Raw genomic sequence first — 12500 nt, forward strand, 5'->3', positions numbered from 1 at the left:
GGCTTATTGTTCTTTTTAGGGTTTCATGTACTTATTTAGGGTTTTAAGATTTTTTTTCAAATATTTAGGGTTCTTATTGAGGGGAGTTCAGGGTTTGGGTATAGCCAAGGTTACACAGAGAAAACCAGTCTCAAAAAAAAAATATATATATATATATATATGTATATATATATGAATAAAGTAAGGAAGAAAGAAAGAAAAGAATTTTAGGGACATTTTTTGGCTTTTGGTGTATTTTCTTTAGAATTTTAGGTTTTTGTTTTGTTTTGTTTTGTTTTAAGGAATTGTAGGGTTTTTAGAAGAGTTTTTGTTGTTTTGCTTGAATATATATATATTTTTTAAATTTTAGGGTTTTAATATTGGTGTTTCATTGTTTTATGGTTGCCAGGAAATGGTGTCAGAGTGACTTCCAGGACAGCCAGAGAGAAACAGAGAAACCCAGTCTCATAAATGAAAAAACGAAAAAAAAAAAAAAGAAGAAGAAGAAAGAAAGAAAAGAGTTTTATAGTACTTTTTTTAAGATGAGTGTTTTAGAGTTTGTTTTATTTTTTGTTTGTTTTTTGGGTTTTGTTTTGTTTTCACAGTTTTCATGTATATTTAGTGTTTTTTATTTTTCTTTTTTTTTTTTTTTTCTTTTAATGGATTTTAAGGTGTTTTGGGTTAGGGAATTTTTTTTTAGGCTTTAGGGGTTCCTTTTTATGGTTTTACAAAAGTTTTTTAGGTTTTTTTTTTTTTTTTTTGTCTTGGTTTTGTTTTTGTATTTTTTTTTTGTTTTTGTCTTTGATAATATTATTTGAAAATTTTAGAGTTTTATTTTGCAGTTTATGAGTTTTACTCTTGCCAGACCGTGGCTTCAAATGCCTTTAATCCCACACTTGAGAGGCAGAGGTTGTGGATTTCTGAATTCGAGGTCAGCGTGGTATACAAAGTGAGTTCCAGGACAGCCACAATGAAACGCTGTCTCAAAAAACCAAAAAAAAAAAAAAAAAAAAAAGAAAAAAGAAAAAAAAATAGTTGTATAATTATTTTTGAGTTCATGTTTTTTTAGAATTTCAGGGTTTTTTAAAAGGTTTTGTAGGGTTTTTAGAAGAATGTTTTTGAGGTACTTTGGTATTCAGGGTTTTAGTACATTTTTAGAGTTTATTCTATATTTTTAAAAGGATGTTAGGGTCTTTCTTTTAGTGATTTTTGGTTCTTATTAGGTTTAAGTGATTTTTCTTTTAGCATTTTACTGTTTTATTTAGGGTTTATGTGTGTGTTCTTGAGTTTTGTTTTATTTTTTTAATTTTAGGTTTGTATCTTTTGAGTTTAAGAGCTTTAGTGTTGCCAGCCAGTTTTTTTTGTTTGTTTGTTTGTTTTTTGTTTTTTTTGTTTTTTGTTTTAGTGTTTTGGGATTTTATTTAGGCTTTATTTATTTATTTATTTATTTATTTACTCATCTATTTATTATTTTTGCATTTTAATGTTCTTCTTAGGAGTTTTTTGTTGTTGTTGTAGTGGTGGTGCTTGTTCTTTTTCTTCTATTTTTAATTTTAGGGTTTTAAATTTGGAGTTTAAAAGTTTTAGATTTGCCAGGCAGTGGTGGCCCATGCCTTAAATCCCAATACTTGGGAGGCAGAGGCGGGTGGATTTCTGAGTTTGAGGCCACCCTCATCTACATAGGCAGCTCCAGGACAGGTAGGGATACAAAGAGAAACCCAGTCACGAAAACAAAAAAAAAAAGTAAGAAAGAAAGAAAGAAAGAAAGAAAGAAAGAAAGAAAGAAAGAAAGGAAGAAAGAAAGAAAGAAAGAAAAAAGAAAGAAAGAAAGAAGTAAGAAAGAAAGAAAGAAAAAGAAAGAAAGAAAGAAAGAAAGAAAGAAAGAAAGAAAGAAAGAAAGAAAGAAAGAAAAAGAAAAAAACAAAGGAATGACAGAAAGAAAAGTACTTTATGGATATTTTTGGCTTATTGTGTGGTTCTTTTTTTTAATATTACAGTTTTTTTAAGGTGATTATAGGGTTTTAGAAGAGTATTTTAGAATATTGTTTGGTTTTAAGAGTTATAGTGTATGTTTAGAGGTTTTTCTATAATTTTTATAGGACTTTAGGGTGTTTTAGTGATATCTGGTTCTTACAAGGTTTAAGGGACTTATTTTTTTAGCACTTTACTGTTTTATTTAGTTTTTGTGTGTGTGTTCTTGAGTTTTTCTTTTTAATTTGAGGGTTGTATATTGTGAGTTTAAGAGTTTTAGTGTTGCCAGCCCCTTTATTTAGAATTTTTAAAATTTAGGGTTTGAAGGATTTTTAGAAGAGTGTTTTAGAGTTTTTTTGGTTGTCAGGCTTTTAGAATATTTTTAGTGATTTTCCTCGTTTTTAAAGGATTTTAATGTATTTTAGGGTTTGGGGGTTTAATTTAGGCTTTATTTAATTTATTTATTGTTTAGCATTTTACTCTATTTCTTAGGGGTATTTTGTTGTTGTTGTTGTTGTTGTCCTCGATTTTTTTTTTTTTTTAGAGTTTTATATTTGCGGATTGTTTTACGGTTGCCAGACTATGGTGGCACATACTTTAAATCCCACCAATTAGGAGGCAGATGTAAGTGGACTTTTGAGTTGGAGGCCAGCATAGTATACAAAAGGAGCTCCTGGACAGCCAGAGGTACATAGCTAAACACAGTCTCCCAAAACTCAAAAACAGAAAGCTCAAAAAAAAAATTTTTTTTAGAGTCTTTTTGGGGTTCTTGTGTATTTTTTTTTCTTTTTTTCTTTTTTAGAATGTTAGTGTTTTTCTTAAGGTTATTTGGAAGATTGTTTTAGGGTTTTGATGGTTTTTGTTTTTGTTTTTGTTTTGTTTCATGTCTTTCAGGATTCTAGTGTATTTTTTTGTTTGTTTGTTTTTCTTTTTTTTTAATATTTTAGAGTGTTTTAGTTTTTTTGTTTTTTTGTTTGTTTTTTGTTTTTTGTTTTTAAGGCTCTACAGGTTTTTTTCTTTTAGGGTTTTTTTTTTGCCTTTTTTTTTGTTAGTTTTGTTTTCATTTTTGTATTTTTTTATTTTTAAGGTTTTTGAATATTATTATTTTTTTAATATAAGGTTTTATTTTTGGATTTTAAGACTTATGTTTTGGCTCAAAGTGGTGGCCCTTGTCTAGATTCTCATCAACTGGGAGGCAGAAGTAGGGGAATTCTTAGTGCATGACAGCCTGGTTCAAAGAGGGAGCTCCAGGACATCCAGAGATACACAGAGAAACCCAGTCTCCAAAAAATTAAAAAATAAATATAAATATAAAAATAAATATAAAAAATAAAAATAAAGAAAGGAAGGAAGGCAGGAAGGAAAAAATAAAAAAAGAAATAAATAAAGAAAGAAAGAAAGAAAGAAAGAAAGAAAGAAAGAAAGAAAGAAAGAAAGAAGAAACTATTATGGACATTTTGGCTTAGTGTGTATTTTTTTTTTTCTTTTTAGATTTCTAAGTGTTTTTTAGGGTTTGTACAATTTTTAAAAGAGTGTTTTAAGAGGTTTTTTTTTGGTTTTCAGGCTTTTAGGGTATTTTTAGTGTTTTTCTTGTTTTTTTTTTTTAATGATTTTCGTATATTCTATGCTTTTGGGATTTAATTTAGCCTTTCTTTTTTTCTCTCTCTTTTTTTTTTCTTTCTTCCTTTTTTCTTTTTTCTTTTTTATTAATCCTTTTACAGTATTTGTCAGGGTTTGTTGTTGTTGTTCTCCTTGATTATTTTTAAAAAAATTTATGGATTTATATTTGGGTTTTAATTGTTCTAGGGTTGCCAGGCAGTGGTAGCCCATGCCTTTAATCCCAACAATTAGGAGGCAGGATTTTTTGAGTTCGAGGACAGCATGGTCTACACAGAAAGCTCCAGGACTGATAGGGATACACACACACACACACACACACACACACACACACACAAATAAAACAGTCACGACAAAGGAAAAAAAAAAAGGAAAAAAAAGAAAGAAAGAAAGAAAGGAAGGAAGGAAGGAAGGAAGGAAGGGAGCAAATTATTACTTTATGCCTATTTTTGGGCTTTCTGTGTGTTTTTGTTTGGGTTTTTGTTTTTGTCTTATTTTTAAGCAATTTAAGGTTTTTTAAAGGTTTTTCGGGATTTTTAAAAGATTTTTTTAAAGGATTTTTTTTGGTTTTTAGGGTTTTAGTTTTAGTTTTGTTTTTTTTTTTTTTAACGTTTTAGAAGGTTTTTTTTGGGAGGGACTTTAGGGTTTTTCTTTAGGGTTTTAGTATTTATTTTTTGGGTTGTGTGTGTGTGTGTGTGTGTGTGTGTGTATGTGTTGGAGTTTGTTGAGGTTGAATGCAGCAAGGTCTACAGAGTGAATTCCAGGACAGCCAGAAGTACACAGAGAAACCCATTCACCAAAAATTAAAAAAAAAAAAAATTAAAGAAAAAAAAAGAAAGATATTAATAAAGAAGGAAAGAAGAAAGAAAGAAAGAAAGAAAAAGAGAGAGACAGAAAGAAAGAAAGAAAGAAAGAAAGAAAGAAAGAAAGAAAGAAAGAAAGAAAGAAAGAAAGAGAAAGACATAGTGAAATTTTAGGCTCCTTGGTATTTTTGTAGCAATTTAGGTTCTTTTTAAGGGTTAATATGGTGTTTAGAAGACTATTGGTGAGTTTTATTTGTTTTTCCTTTTTTTTTTTCTTGGTATCTTAGGTTTATGGATTTATTGTTTGTTTTTTTGGTTTCAGGATTTTCGTTTATTGTTTTTAATGTCTTTTTTTTTTTTCAGGCGTAAAGTGTTTTAGCTTTACCAGTCAGTGGTGGGTCATGCCTTTATTCCAAGCCCTTGGAAGGCAGAGGTAGGTAGATTTGTAATTTCTAGGCCAGCCTGGTCTAAAGAGTGAGTTCCAGTATAGCCAGGGCAATACGGAGAAACAGTTTCCAAAAACAAAAGAAATTAAACAAAAAAAATAGCTTAAGGGTCATTTTAGGGTTGAGATATATATATATATATATATATATATATATATATATATATATATATATATATATATATATCGTTTTTTTAAGGGTTTTGTAGGTTTTTAGAAGAAGTTTTAGATTTATTTGGTTTTCAGACTTCTAGTGTAGGTTAAGTGTTTTGTTGTTTTTTTTTTTGTTTTTTTTTTTTCTTGTTTTTTAAGGATTATAGTGAGTTTTAGGGTTTTGGTGTTTTATTTAGGCTTAATTTTATTTTATTTTTTTAACATTTTGCTTTATTTCTCAGGTTTTTGTTTTGTTGTTTTTTTGTTTGTTTGTTTGTTTGTTTTTAATTTTGAGGTTTTATATTTGGTATTTAATTGTTTTACGTTTGCTAGTGAAAGAGGAAAATTACTGGACACCTGAACTCGTCAACTCATAGTCCTCCTACCCCTCCCATCTAGAGATTGTTCCCGGAACACTCCTGAACTTTTTACCCCAGAGTACATTCCTGAACTCTTTACCCCAGAGTCCGACCCCCTCCCAGTTAAAAACTGTTCCAGGAACATTTTTTAGATAAGGGTCTCCTGGAACAAACCTAGTCCTACCCCTCCTAACTGAGGACTGTTCCAAGAACATTTTTGAGATAGGGGCCTCCTGGTACTACCCCAGAATGTTCCAATAGATCGGGTACATTGCCAAAATATAGGACACGACCCCTTGGTGACATAAAACTTGTACTTTTCCCCTGGCCTTTTCCTATAAAAGCCTGTAAAAATTTGGGCCAGGCATCGATTCTCCTCTACACCATGCTGGGTGTATGAGTTTCGACCCCAGAGCTCTGGTATATGTGCTTTTTATGTGCTTTCTTGTCGTTGCTGTATTAAATCTTACTCTCTACATCTTAAGTTCGGTCTCAGTGTCTTCTTGGGTGCGCGGCTGTCCTGAGGCTTGAGTGAGTGTCTGCCCTCCGGGGGTCTTTCATTTGGTGCATTGGCCGGGAATCAGCGCGACCACCCAGAAGTCCTGGACCCACTCAGAGGTAAGATTATCTGTTTTGTTTTGGTCTGGTGACTGTGTTCTGTTTCTGGAGACCAGGTAGGTCTCAATCTGGAGGCCAGGTAGGCCGTTCTGTATCTGGTGCGATCGCAGTTTCGGTTTTGTGCGACGCTCAGTGCTCGGTACGAGTACCTGAGACCGTACTCCGGGTAGGAGTGCGGGGTGGATAAGGGTAGACGTGCCCAGGTGTCCACCGTCCGATCTGCCCCTGGGAGACGTCCCAGGAGGAACCGGGGAGGATCAGGGATGCCTGATGAACCCCTCTGGAGGCCAGGTAGGTCTCAATCTGATTCTGTCCTGTGGGCGACGAGAAGTCGCCGCTGTTTTTGGTTTCTTTTTGTCTCAGTCTTGTGTCCGCTCTTGTTGTGTCTGCTGTTATTCTAGAAATAGGACAATCTGCCAGAGCGGGAGTGGATGTGAAATCTCACCCCCATCAGGACAGTGTTCTCTCTGCCAGGGCGGGTGTGGATGTGGAGTCCCACCCCCGTCAGGAAAGGGAGTCGATGTGGAATCCGACCCCGTCAGAAAGTGACGTTTGGCTGGTTGTGTTTTTGTCACGTGACAGACTGGGTGTGTGTGTTAACCTTTTGTCGACTGTAGACTTGGACTGACGTCAGGACAGAATTTGTCAGCAATGGTTTTGAAAGAGAAAAAACCACCAGGCCGGTCCTACCCACCGCGTTCTTGGCGAGGCGGTACCGGCGGCTCGCAGCGGGCGGGCAGCGCCGGCCAGCCTTGCTGTGGGGCCATCGCGGGGCGGCCGCGAGACCAGCTGCCACCGGCGGACAAAGGCGGCGCGCGGTCCGCGCTCGGCTGGGGATCCCCGGGTTGCTCAAAAGAGTTCTGAGATGCAGAGCTGGGCTAAAAATTTCCGGCTTTGGCGGCGCAGTTAGGGCTTTGATGGCAGCAGTGGCGCTGAGGTTCTGGCTTCTGCAGGCATGGCAGCAGCAGAGGCTGTCTGTGCCCCGCGAGCGAGTTGTGAGATGCTGGTGGCGAGTGCGTCGGCCTGCCGGTCCCGCCTGGCGCCCTGGAGTGGCCGTGAAGCCTGCCACAACTGGGGAGGGGCCCACTGCGGCCGCCGTCCCTCATTTGGCTCCTCCCAGAGTCTGCGCACAGGTGCATGCCCACACGCCGCTGCCTCCAAGGCCTCCAAGCCATGCGGGAAGACAGTGCAGAGAGCACCGGGTGTCTAACAAGTGGTTAAATTCCCCCTCCCTGCCAGTGTTTATTTGCCACTCCCAGGAGTTTACGCCACATTTCCCGCGCCGCGGCGCGCGGCAGAGATTCGGCGCTGGGCTCTTCCCTGTTCACTCCCCGTTACTGAGAGAATCCTGGTTAGTTTCTTTTCCTCCGCTGACTAATATGCTTAAATTCAGCGGGTGGCCACGTCTGATCTGAGGTCGCCACAAAGTTCCCTGGTTGCTTCTCATTCCCCTGTCCCCTGTATCCTGTCTCTTGTTAACAGAAAAATTGTGTTCATTTTAAAATATCAGTGGTCTGGTACAGCCAGATGTGAGAGCTGCACTCCCTTCTCTGCCCCATGTGTTTTCTCTTCTCAGGCACCGCCCTGAGCTGCTGGCAGTGAGTCTGTTCTAAGCTCCGGTGAGGGAGACATCCAAGGTAAGGAGCACCTGTGAGTCTAACTGCCAGGCTCTGATGAGGGTCTCGTCTCTGTGGGACTAGAAAGTGCCCCAACAATCTGACCGAGGTAATAAAAAGTTACAAAAGTTAAAAAAAAGATAGAGGTCTGCAAAGAAGAGCTGAGAGCAAAGCTTCAGCAGACTCAGAAAAGATAGGTTAACAGGAGAAGAGGTAAAAATAAAAATAAAAAAAATTAGGTCTGAAATAAGAGAAATACTCTAAATGAGAAATATTTTAAAAAAGAGCCAGTAAAATGAGGCTGACAAAGACAGAGACCAGAGTCAGAATCAGAGATGTGCTGTGAGACAGAAAGATAAACCAGGGTAGTCGAACTATGAAAAAAGTTAAGTGACAGAATATAGATGTAATAATTAAATAACATTCAAAGTAAGCAAAGACAAGGAAGAGGAACAAATATATATATATATAGAGAGAGAGAGAGAGAAAGAGACATTATATGAGATCTCCATTACAGTTAGAAAACAGGAGCAAAGAGAGATAAATGACAAAGACTAGAACCTAGCAAAGTGACACTTGCTAATAATACTAGCACTTAAAAATGATCTGTAAAAAATAAAGAACAACCTTGGATGGCCTTAGATGCTATTGAGACTGCCCTAATGTTGTCCCCAACTTTGGGACTCCTAGATGTGACTGAGAATAAAGGTATTGCCAAAGAGGTTCTTACTCAGAAATTGGGACCCTAGAAAAGACCGGTGGCATACTTGTAAAAATTAGACCTGGTGACTGAGAGATGGCCTGCTTGTCTGCACATAGTGGCTTCTGGTCAAGGACGCAGATAAATTGACTCTGAGACAAAACTTGGCACATGATCCAATTGTTCCCCTGACTGATGGACACATTATCTGAGCTTTTTGTTGACTGAACAAGTAACCTTCGCTTCCCCTGCTAACCTGCTGAGTCTTCACCTACTCATCACTGCTCTGACATTCTGGCAGAAGGAACTTTGGCTCAGAAGGCTGAACTCCTGGCACTAACCCAAGCCCTGCGGTTGGCTGAAGGCAGAGACATTAAAAACAAAGAAAAAATTCTGGCCCTCCTAAAAGCTCCTGAATGAACTGGGTGAGTTGGGGTACCGGGTATCGGCTAAAAAAGCCCAGCTATGTCGCACCGAGGTGACCTACCTAGGGTACACCCTCCGGGAAGGAAAGCAGTGGCTCACCGAGGCCAGAAAAAAAGACTGTGATGCTGATCCCAACCCCCACTACCCCGCGCCAAGTACGTGAGTTTCTGGGGACGGCGGGCTTTTACAGACTCTAGATACCAGGGTTCGCGACACTGGCGGCCCCTCTATATCCACTTACTAAGAAAAAAGTCCCATTCACCTGGACAAAGGAACACCAAAAAGCCTTTGACAGCATAAAGGCAGCCCTGCTTGCAGCCCCCGCTCTGGCTTTGCCAGATCTGACTAAGCCTTTTACCCTATATGTTGATGAGCGGGCTGGAGTAGCCCGCAGGGTTTTGACTCAGACTCTGGGGCCCTGGAAGCGGCCAGTGGCCTACCTATCTAAAAAGCTTGACCCAGTCGCCAGCGGTTGGCCCTCCTGCCTGAAAGCCATTGCTGCAGTAGCCCTGCTTGTTAAAGACGCTGACAAGCTTACTCTGGGTCAACATGTGACTATACCCACTACCAGAGTTTGCTGCTCCTTGGCGGATGACTCCACTCCTGTACATCAATGTGCTGATGTCCTGGCTAAAAAAATGGAACAAAGAGGAATCTGACTGATCAGCCTTGGCCAGGTGTGCCTGCCTGGTACACAGATGGCAGCAGCTTTGTGGTAGAGAAAAAAAGAAGAACAGGAGCGGCAGTAGTAAATGGAAAGCAGCTCATATCTATGGGGCCATCTACCAACAGAGGGGACAACAGTGCAGCGGTGGACAAAAAGCAAGTGATCTAGGCCAGCAGCCTCCCTAAAGGGACTTCAGCCCAGAAAGCTGAATTTGTGGTTTTGATACAAGCTTTATAAATGACAAAAAAAAGTCTACACTGACAGCAGGTATGCTTTTGCCACTGTATAGAAGAATATACAGACAAAGAAAGTTGTTGACATCTGCAGAAAAAGACCTAAGATGCTGTGAACAAAAGAAATCAGATGGCAGATCTAACCGCCAAACAGGCATCCCAAAGAGCAAATGAGACTGCTCACATAGTCATCAAGAAAATTATTAAAGAAAATTTTTCCAAGGTTCAGAGTGCCAAAAGCAATAGTGTCAGATAATAGCCCTGCTTTATTGCCCAGGTAAGTCAGGGTGTGGCCAAGTATTTAGAGGTCAAATAAAAATTACATTGTGTGTATAGACCTCAGAGCTCAGGACAGATAAAAAATTAGTTTAAAATTCTAAGACAGACCTTGACAAAATTAATCGTAGAGACTAGCACAGACTTGGTGTTCCTTCCCTATGCCCTATTTAAACGTACTAGAAATACTCCCTCTTGATTCAGTTTTACTCTTTTTAAGATCCTTTATGAGACTCCTATGCCCATCATAGTCTTAAATGATGTGTTTAAACCTATGTTGTTATAATAATAATCTGTATGCTAAGTTAAAAGGCTTGCAGGTGGTCTGGTCACAACTGGAAAGGATCGGACTGAGTACGCGAATGACATCGCGCCAGGGATCCCAACAGTCGAGACAGTGAACGAGCTGGGTACCCCAAGGACATCTCACCAGTTCCAGCCAGAGATCTGATCTACGTGCACCTACATCATGCCCAGACCCGCAAGCCTCGCTAAAAGGGCCCCTGCCTAGTTCTGTTTACTAATGCTTCTTATTCTGTTTTTGTTCCCATGTTAAAATAGAGTAAATGCAGTATTCTCCGCATAAAAATATAGACTTCTGAAATTCTAAGATTAGAATTACTCACTAGAAGGAGTGGGGAATGAAAGAGGAAAATTACTGGACACCTGAACTCGTCAACTCATAGTCCTCCTACCCTTCCCATCTAGAGATTGTTCCCGGAACACTCCTGAACTTTTTACCCCAGAGTACATTCCTGAACTCTTTACCCCAGAGTCAGACACCCTCCCAATTAAAAACTGTTCCAGGAACATTTTTTAGATAAGGGTCTCCTGGAACAAACCTAGTCCTACCCTTCCTAACTGAGGACTGTTCCAAGAACATTTTTGAGATAGGGGCCTCCTGGTACTACCCCAAAATGTTCCAATAGATCGGGTACATTGCCAAAATATAGGACACGACCCCTTGGTGATGTAAAACTTGTACTTTTCCCCTGGCCTTTTCCTATAAAAGCCTGTAAAAATTTGGGCCGGGCGTCGATTCTCCTCTACACCATGCTGGGTGTATGAGTTTCGACCCCAGAGCTCTGGTATATGTGCTTTTTATGTGCTTTCTTGTCGTTGCTGTATTAAATCTTACTCTCTACATCTTAAGTTCGGTCTCAGTGTCTTCTTGGGTGCGCGGCTGTCCCGAGGCTTGAGTGAGTGTCTGCCCTACGGGGGTCTTTCACTAGGAAATTGTGGACCATGCCTTAGGGTTGCCAGGCAGTGATGGCCCTTGCATTTAATCCCAGCACATGGGAGGCAGAAGCAGGCAGATTTCTGAGTTTGAGGCCAGCCTGATATAAAGAGGGAGCTCCAGGAAAGGTAGGGATACAGAGAGAAACCCATTCTAGAAAAACTCAAAAAAAAAAAAAATGAAATAAAATAAAATGAAATAAAATGAGAAAAGCAAGAAAAAAATAAATAAAGAAAGAAAGGAAGGAAGGAAGGAAGGAAGGAAGGAAGGAAGGAACGAAGGAACGAAGAAAGGAAGGAAGGAAGAAAGAAATGAAGAAAGAAAAGAAAAAATTACTTAAAGGACATTTTGTCCTTTCTGTTTTTTTTTTTTCCCTTTTTTTTTCTTATTTTTTAGAATTTCAGTTTTTTTTTTGTTTTGTTTTTTTTTTTGTAAAGGGTTTTGTAGGGTATTTTATAACAGTATCTTATAGGTTTTTTTTTTTTTGAGTATTTTAGTGTATTATTAGTGTTTTTTTCTGATTTTCTAAAAAGTGTTTTAGGGTGTTTCAGTATTTTGGGTATTTTCATTTCTTTTTTAGGGTTCTATCTTTTATTTTTTGGGTTTTTTTATTTTTTTTTAGAGTTTTAGAATATTATTATTTTTTAAATTTTAAGGTTTTATTGGAGTTAAGAGTTTTAGGGTAGGCAGGAAGTGGTGGCCCATGCCTTAAATCCCAGCACTTTCAGAGGAAAAAGTATTGGATTTCTTACTTCAAGGTAAGCCTGGTTTACAGAGGCAGGTCCAATATAGGTAGGGATACACATAGAAACCCAGTCTCCAAAATCTGAAAAAAAATAAGAAAAAAGGAAATAAAGAAAGAAAGAGAGAAAGAAAGAAAGAAAGAAAGAAAGAAAGAAAGAAAGAAAGGAAGAAAAAAGGAATTAAAGAAGGAAAGAAAGAAAGAAAGAAAAGAGAAAATTACTTAATGGATTTTTGGCCTTTCTGTTTTTTTGTTTTGTTTTGTTTTGTTTTGTTTTGTTTTGTTTTGTTTATTTTTGTTTTCTGTTTTATTTTTTATTGGGTTTTTTGTTTTGTTTTGTGTTTTGTTTTGTTTTGTTTTTTGTTTTTGTTTGTTTGTTTGTTAGGATTTAGAGTTTTTATTTAGTGTTTTCCTTTTTTTTTAATTTTGAAAAAAATATAAAGTTTTTTTTGTTTTGTTTTGTTTTGTATTGTTTGTTTTTTTTTTTTTTTGTTTTTTGTTTTTTGAGACAGGGTTTCTCTTTGTAGCCCTGGCTGTCCTGGAAGGCACTTTGTAGACCAGGCTGTCCTCGAACTCAGAAATCCGCCTGCCTCTGCCTCCCAAGTGCTGGGATTAAAGGCGTGCACCATCATGCCCGGCTAAAAAATATAAAGTTTTT

General features: G+C 38.0%; 1 protein-coding gene across 1 annotated transcript in view; it reads left to right on the forward strand.

Annotated features, from left to right (window-relative positions):
• The first annotated feature begins 6945 nt into the window (after nucleotides 1-6945).
• LOC147000004 (uncharacterized) overlaps nucleotides 6946-12500 on the forward strand; it is a 58632-nt gene continuing 53077 nt past the window's right edge. The window contains 1 exon segment of the mRNA XM_085834361.1: nucleotides 6946-7131. Within this exon segment, the coding sequence (XP_085690487.1) occupies nucleotides 6946-7131 (186 nt within the window).

This window comes from Mus caroli, unplaced genomic scaffold (genome assembly GCF_978045245.1).
Source record: "Mus caroli unplaced genomic scaffold, Mus_caroli_1 scaffold_22, whole genome shotgun sequence".
Classification (NCBI taxonomy): domain Eukaryota; kingdom Metazoa; phylum Chordata; class Mammalia; order Rodentia; family Muridae; genus Mus; species Mus caroli.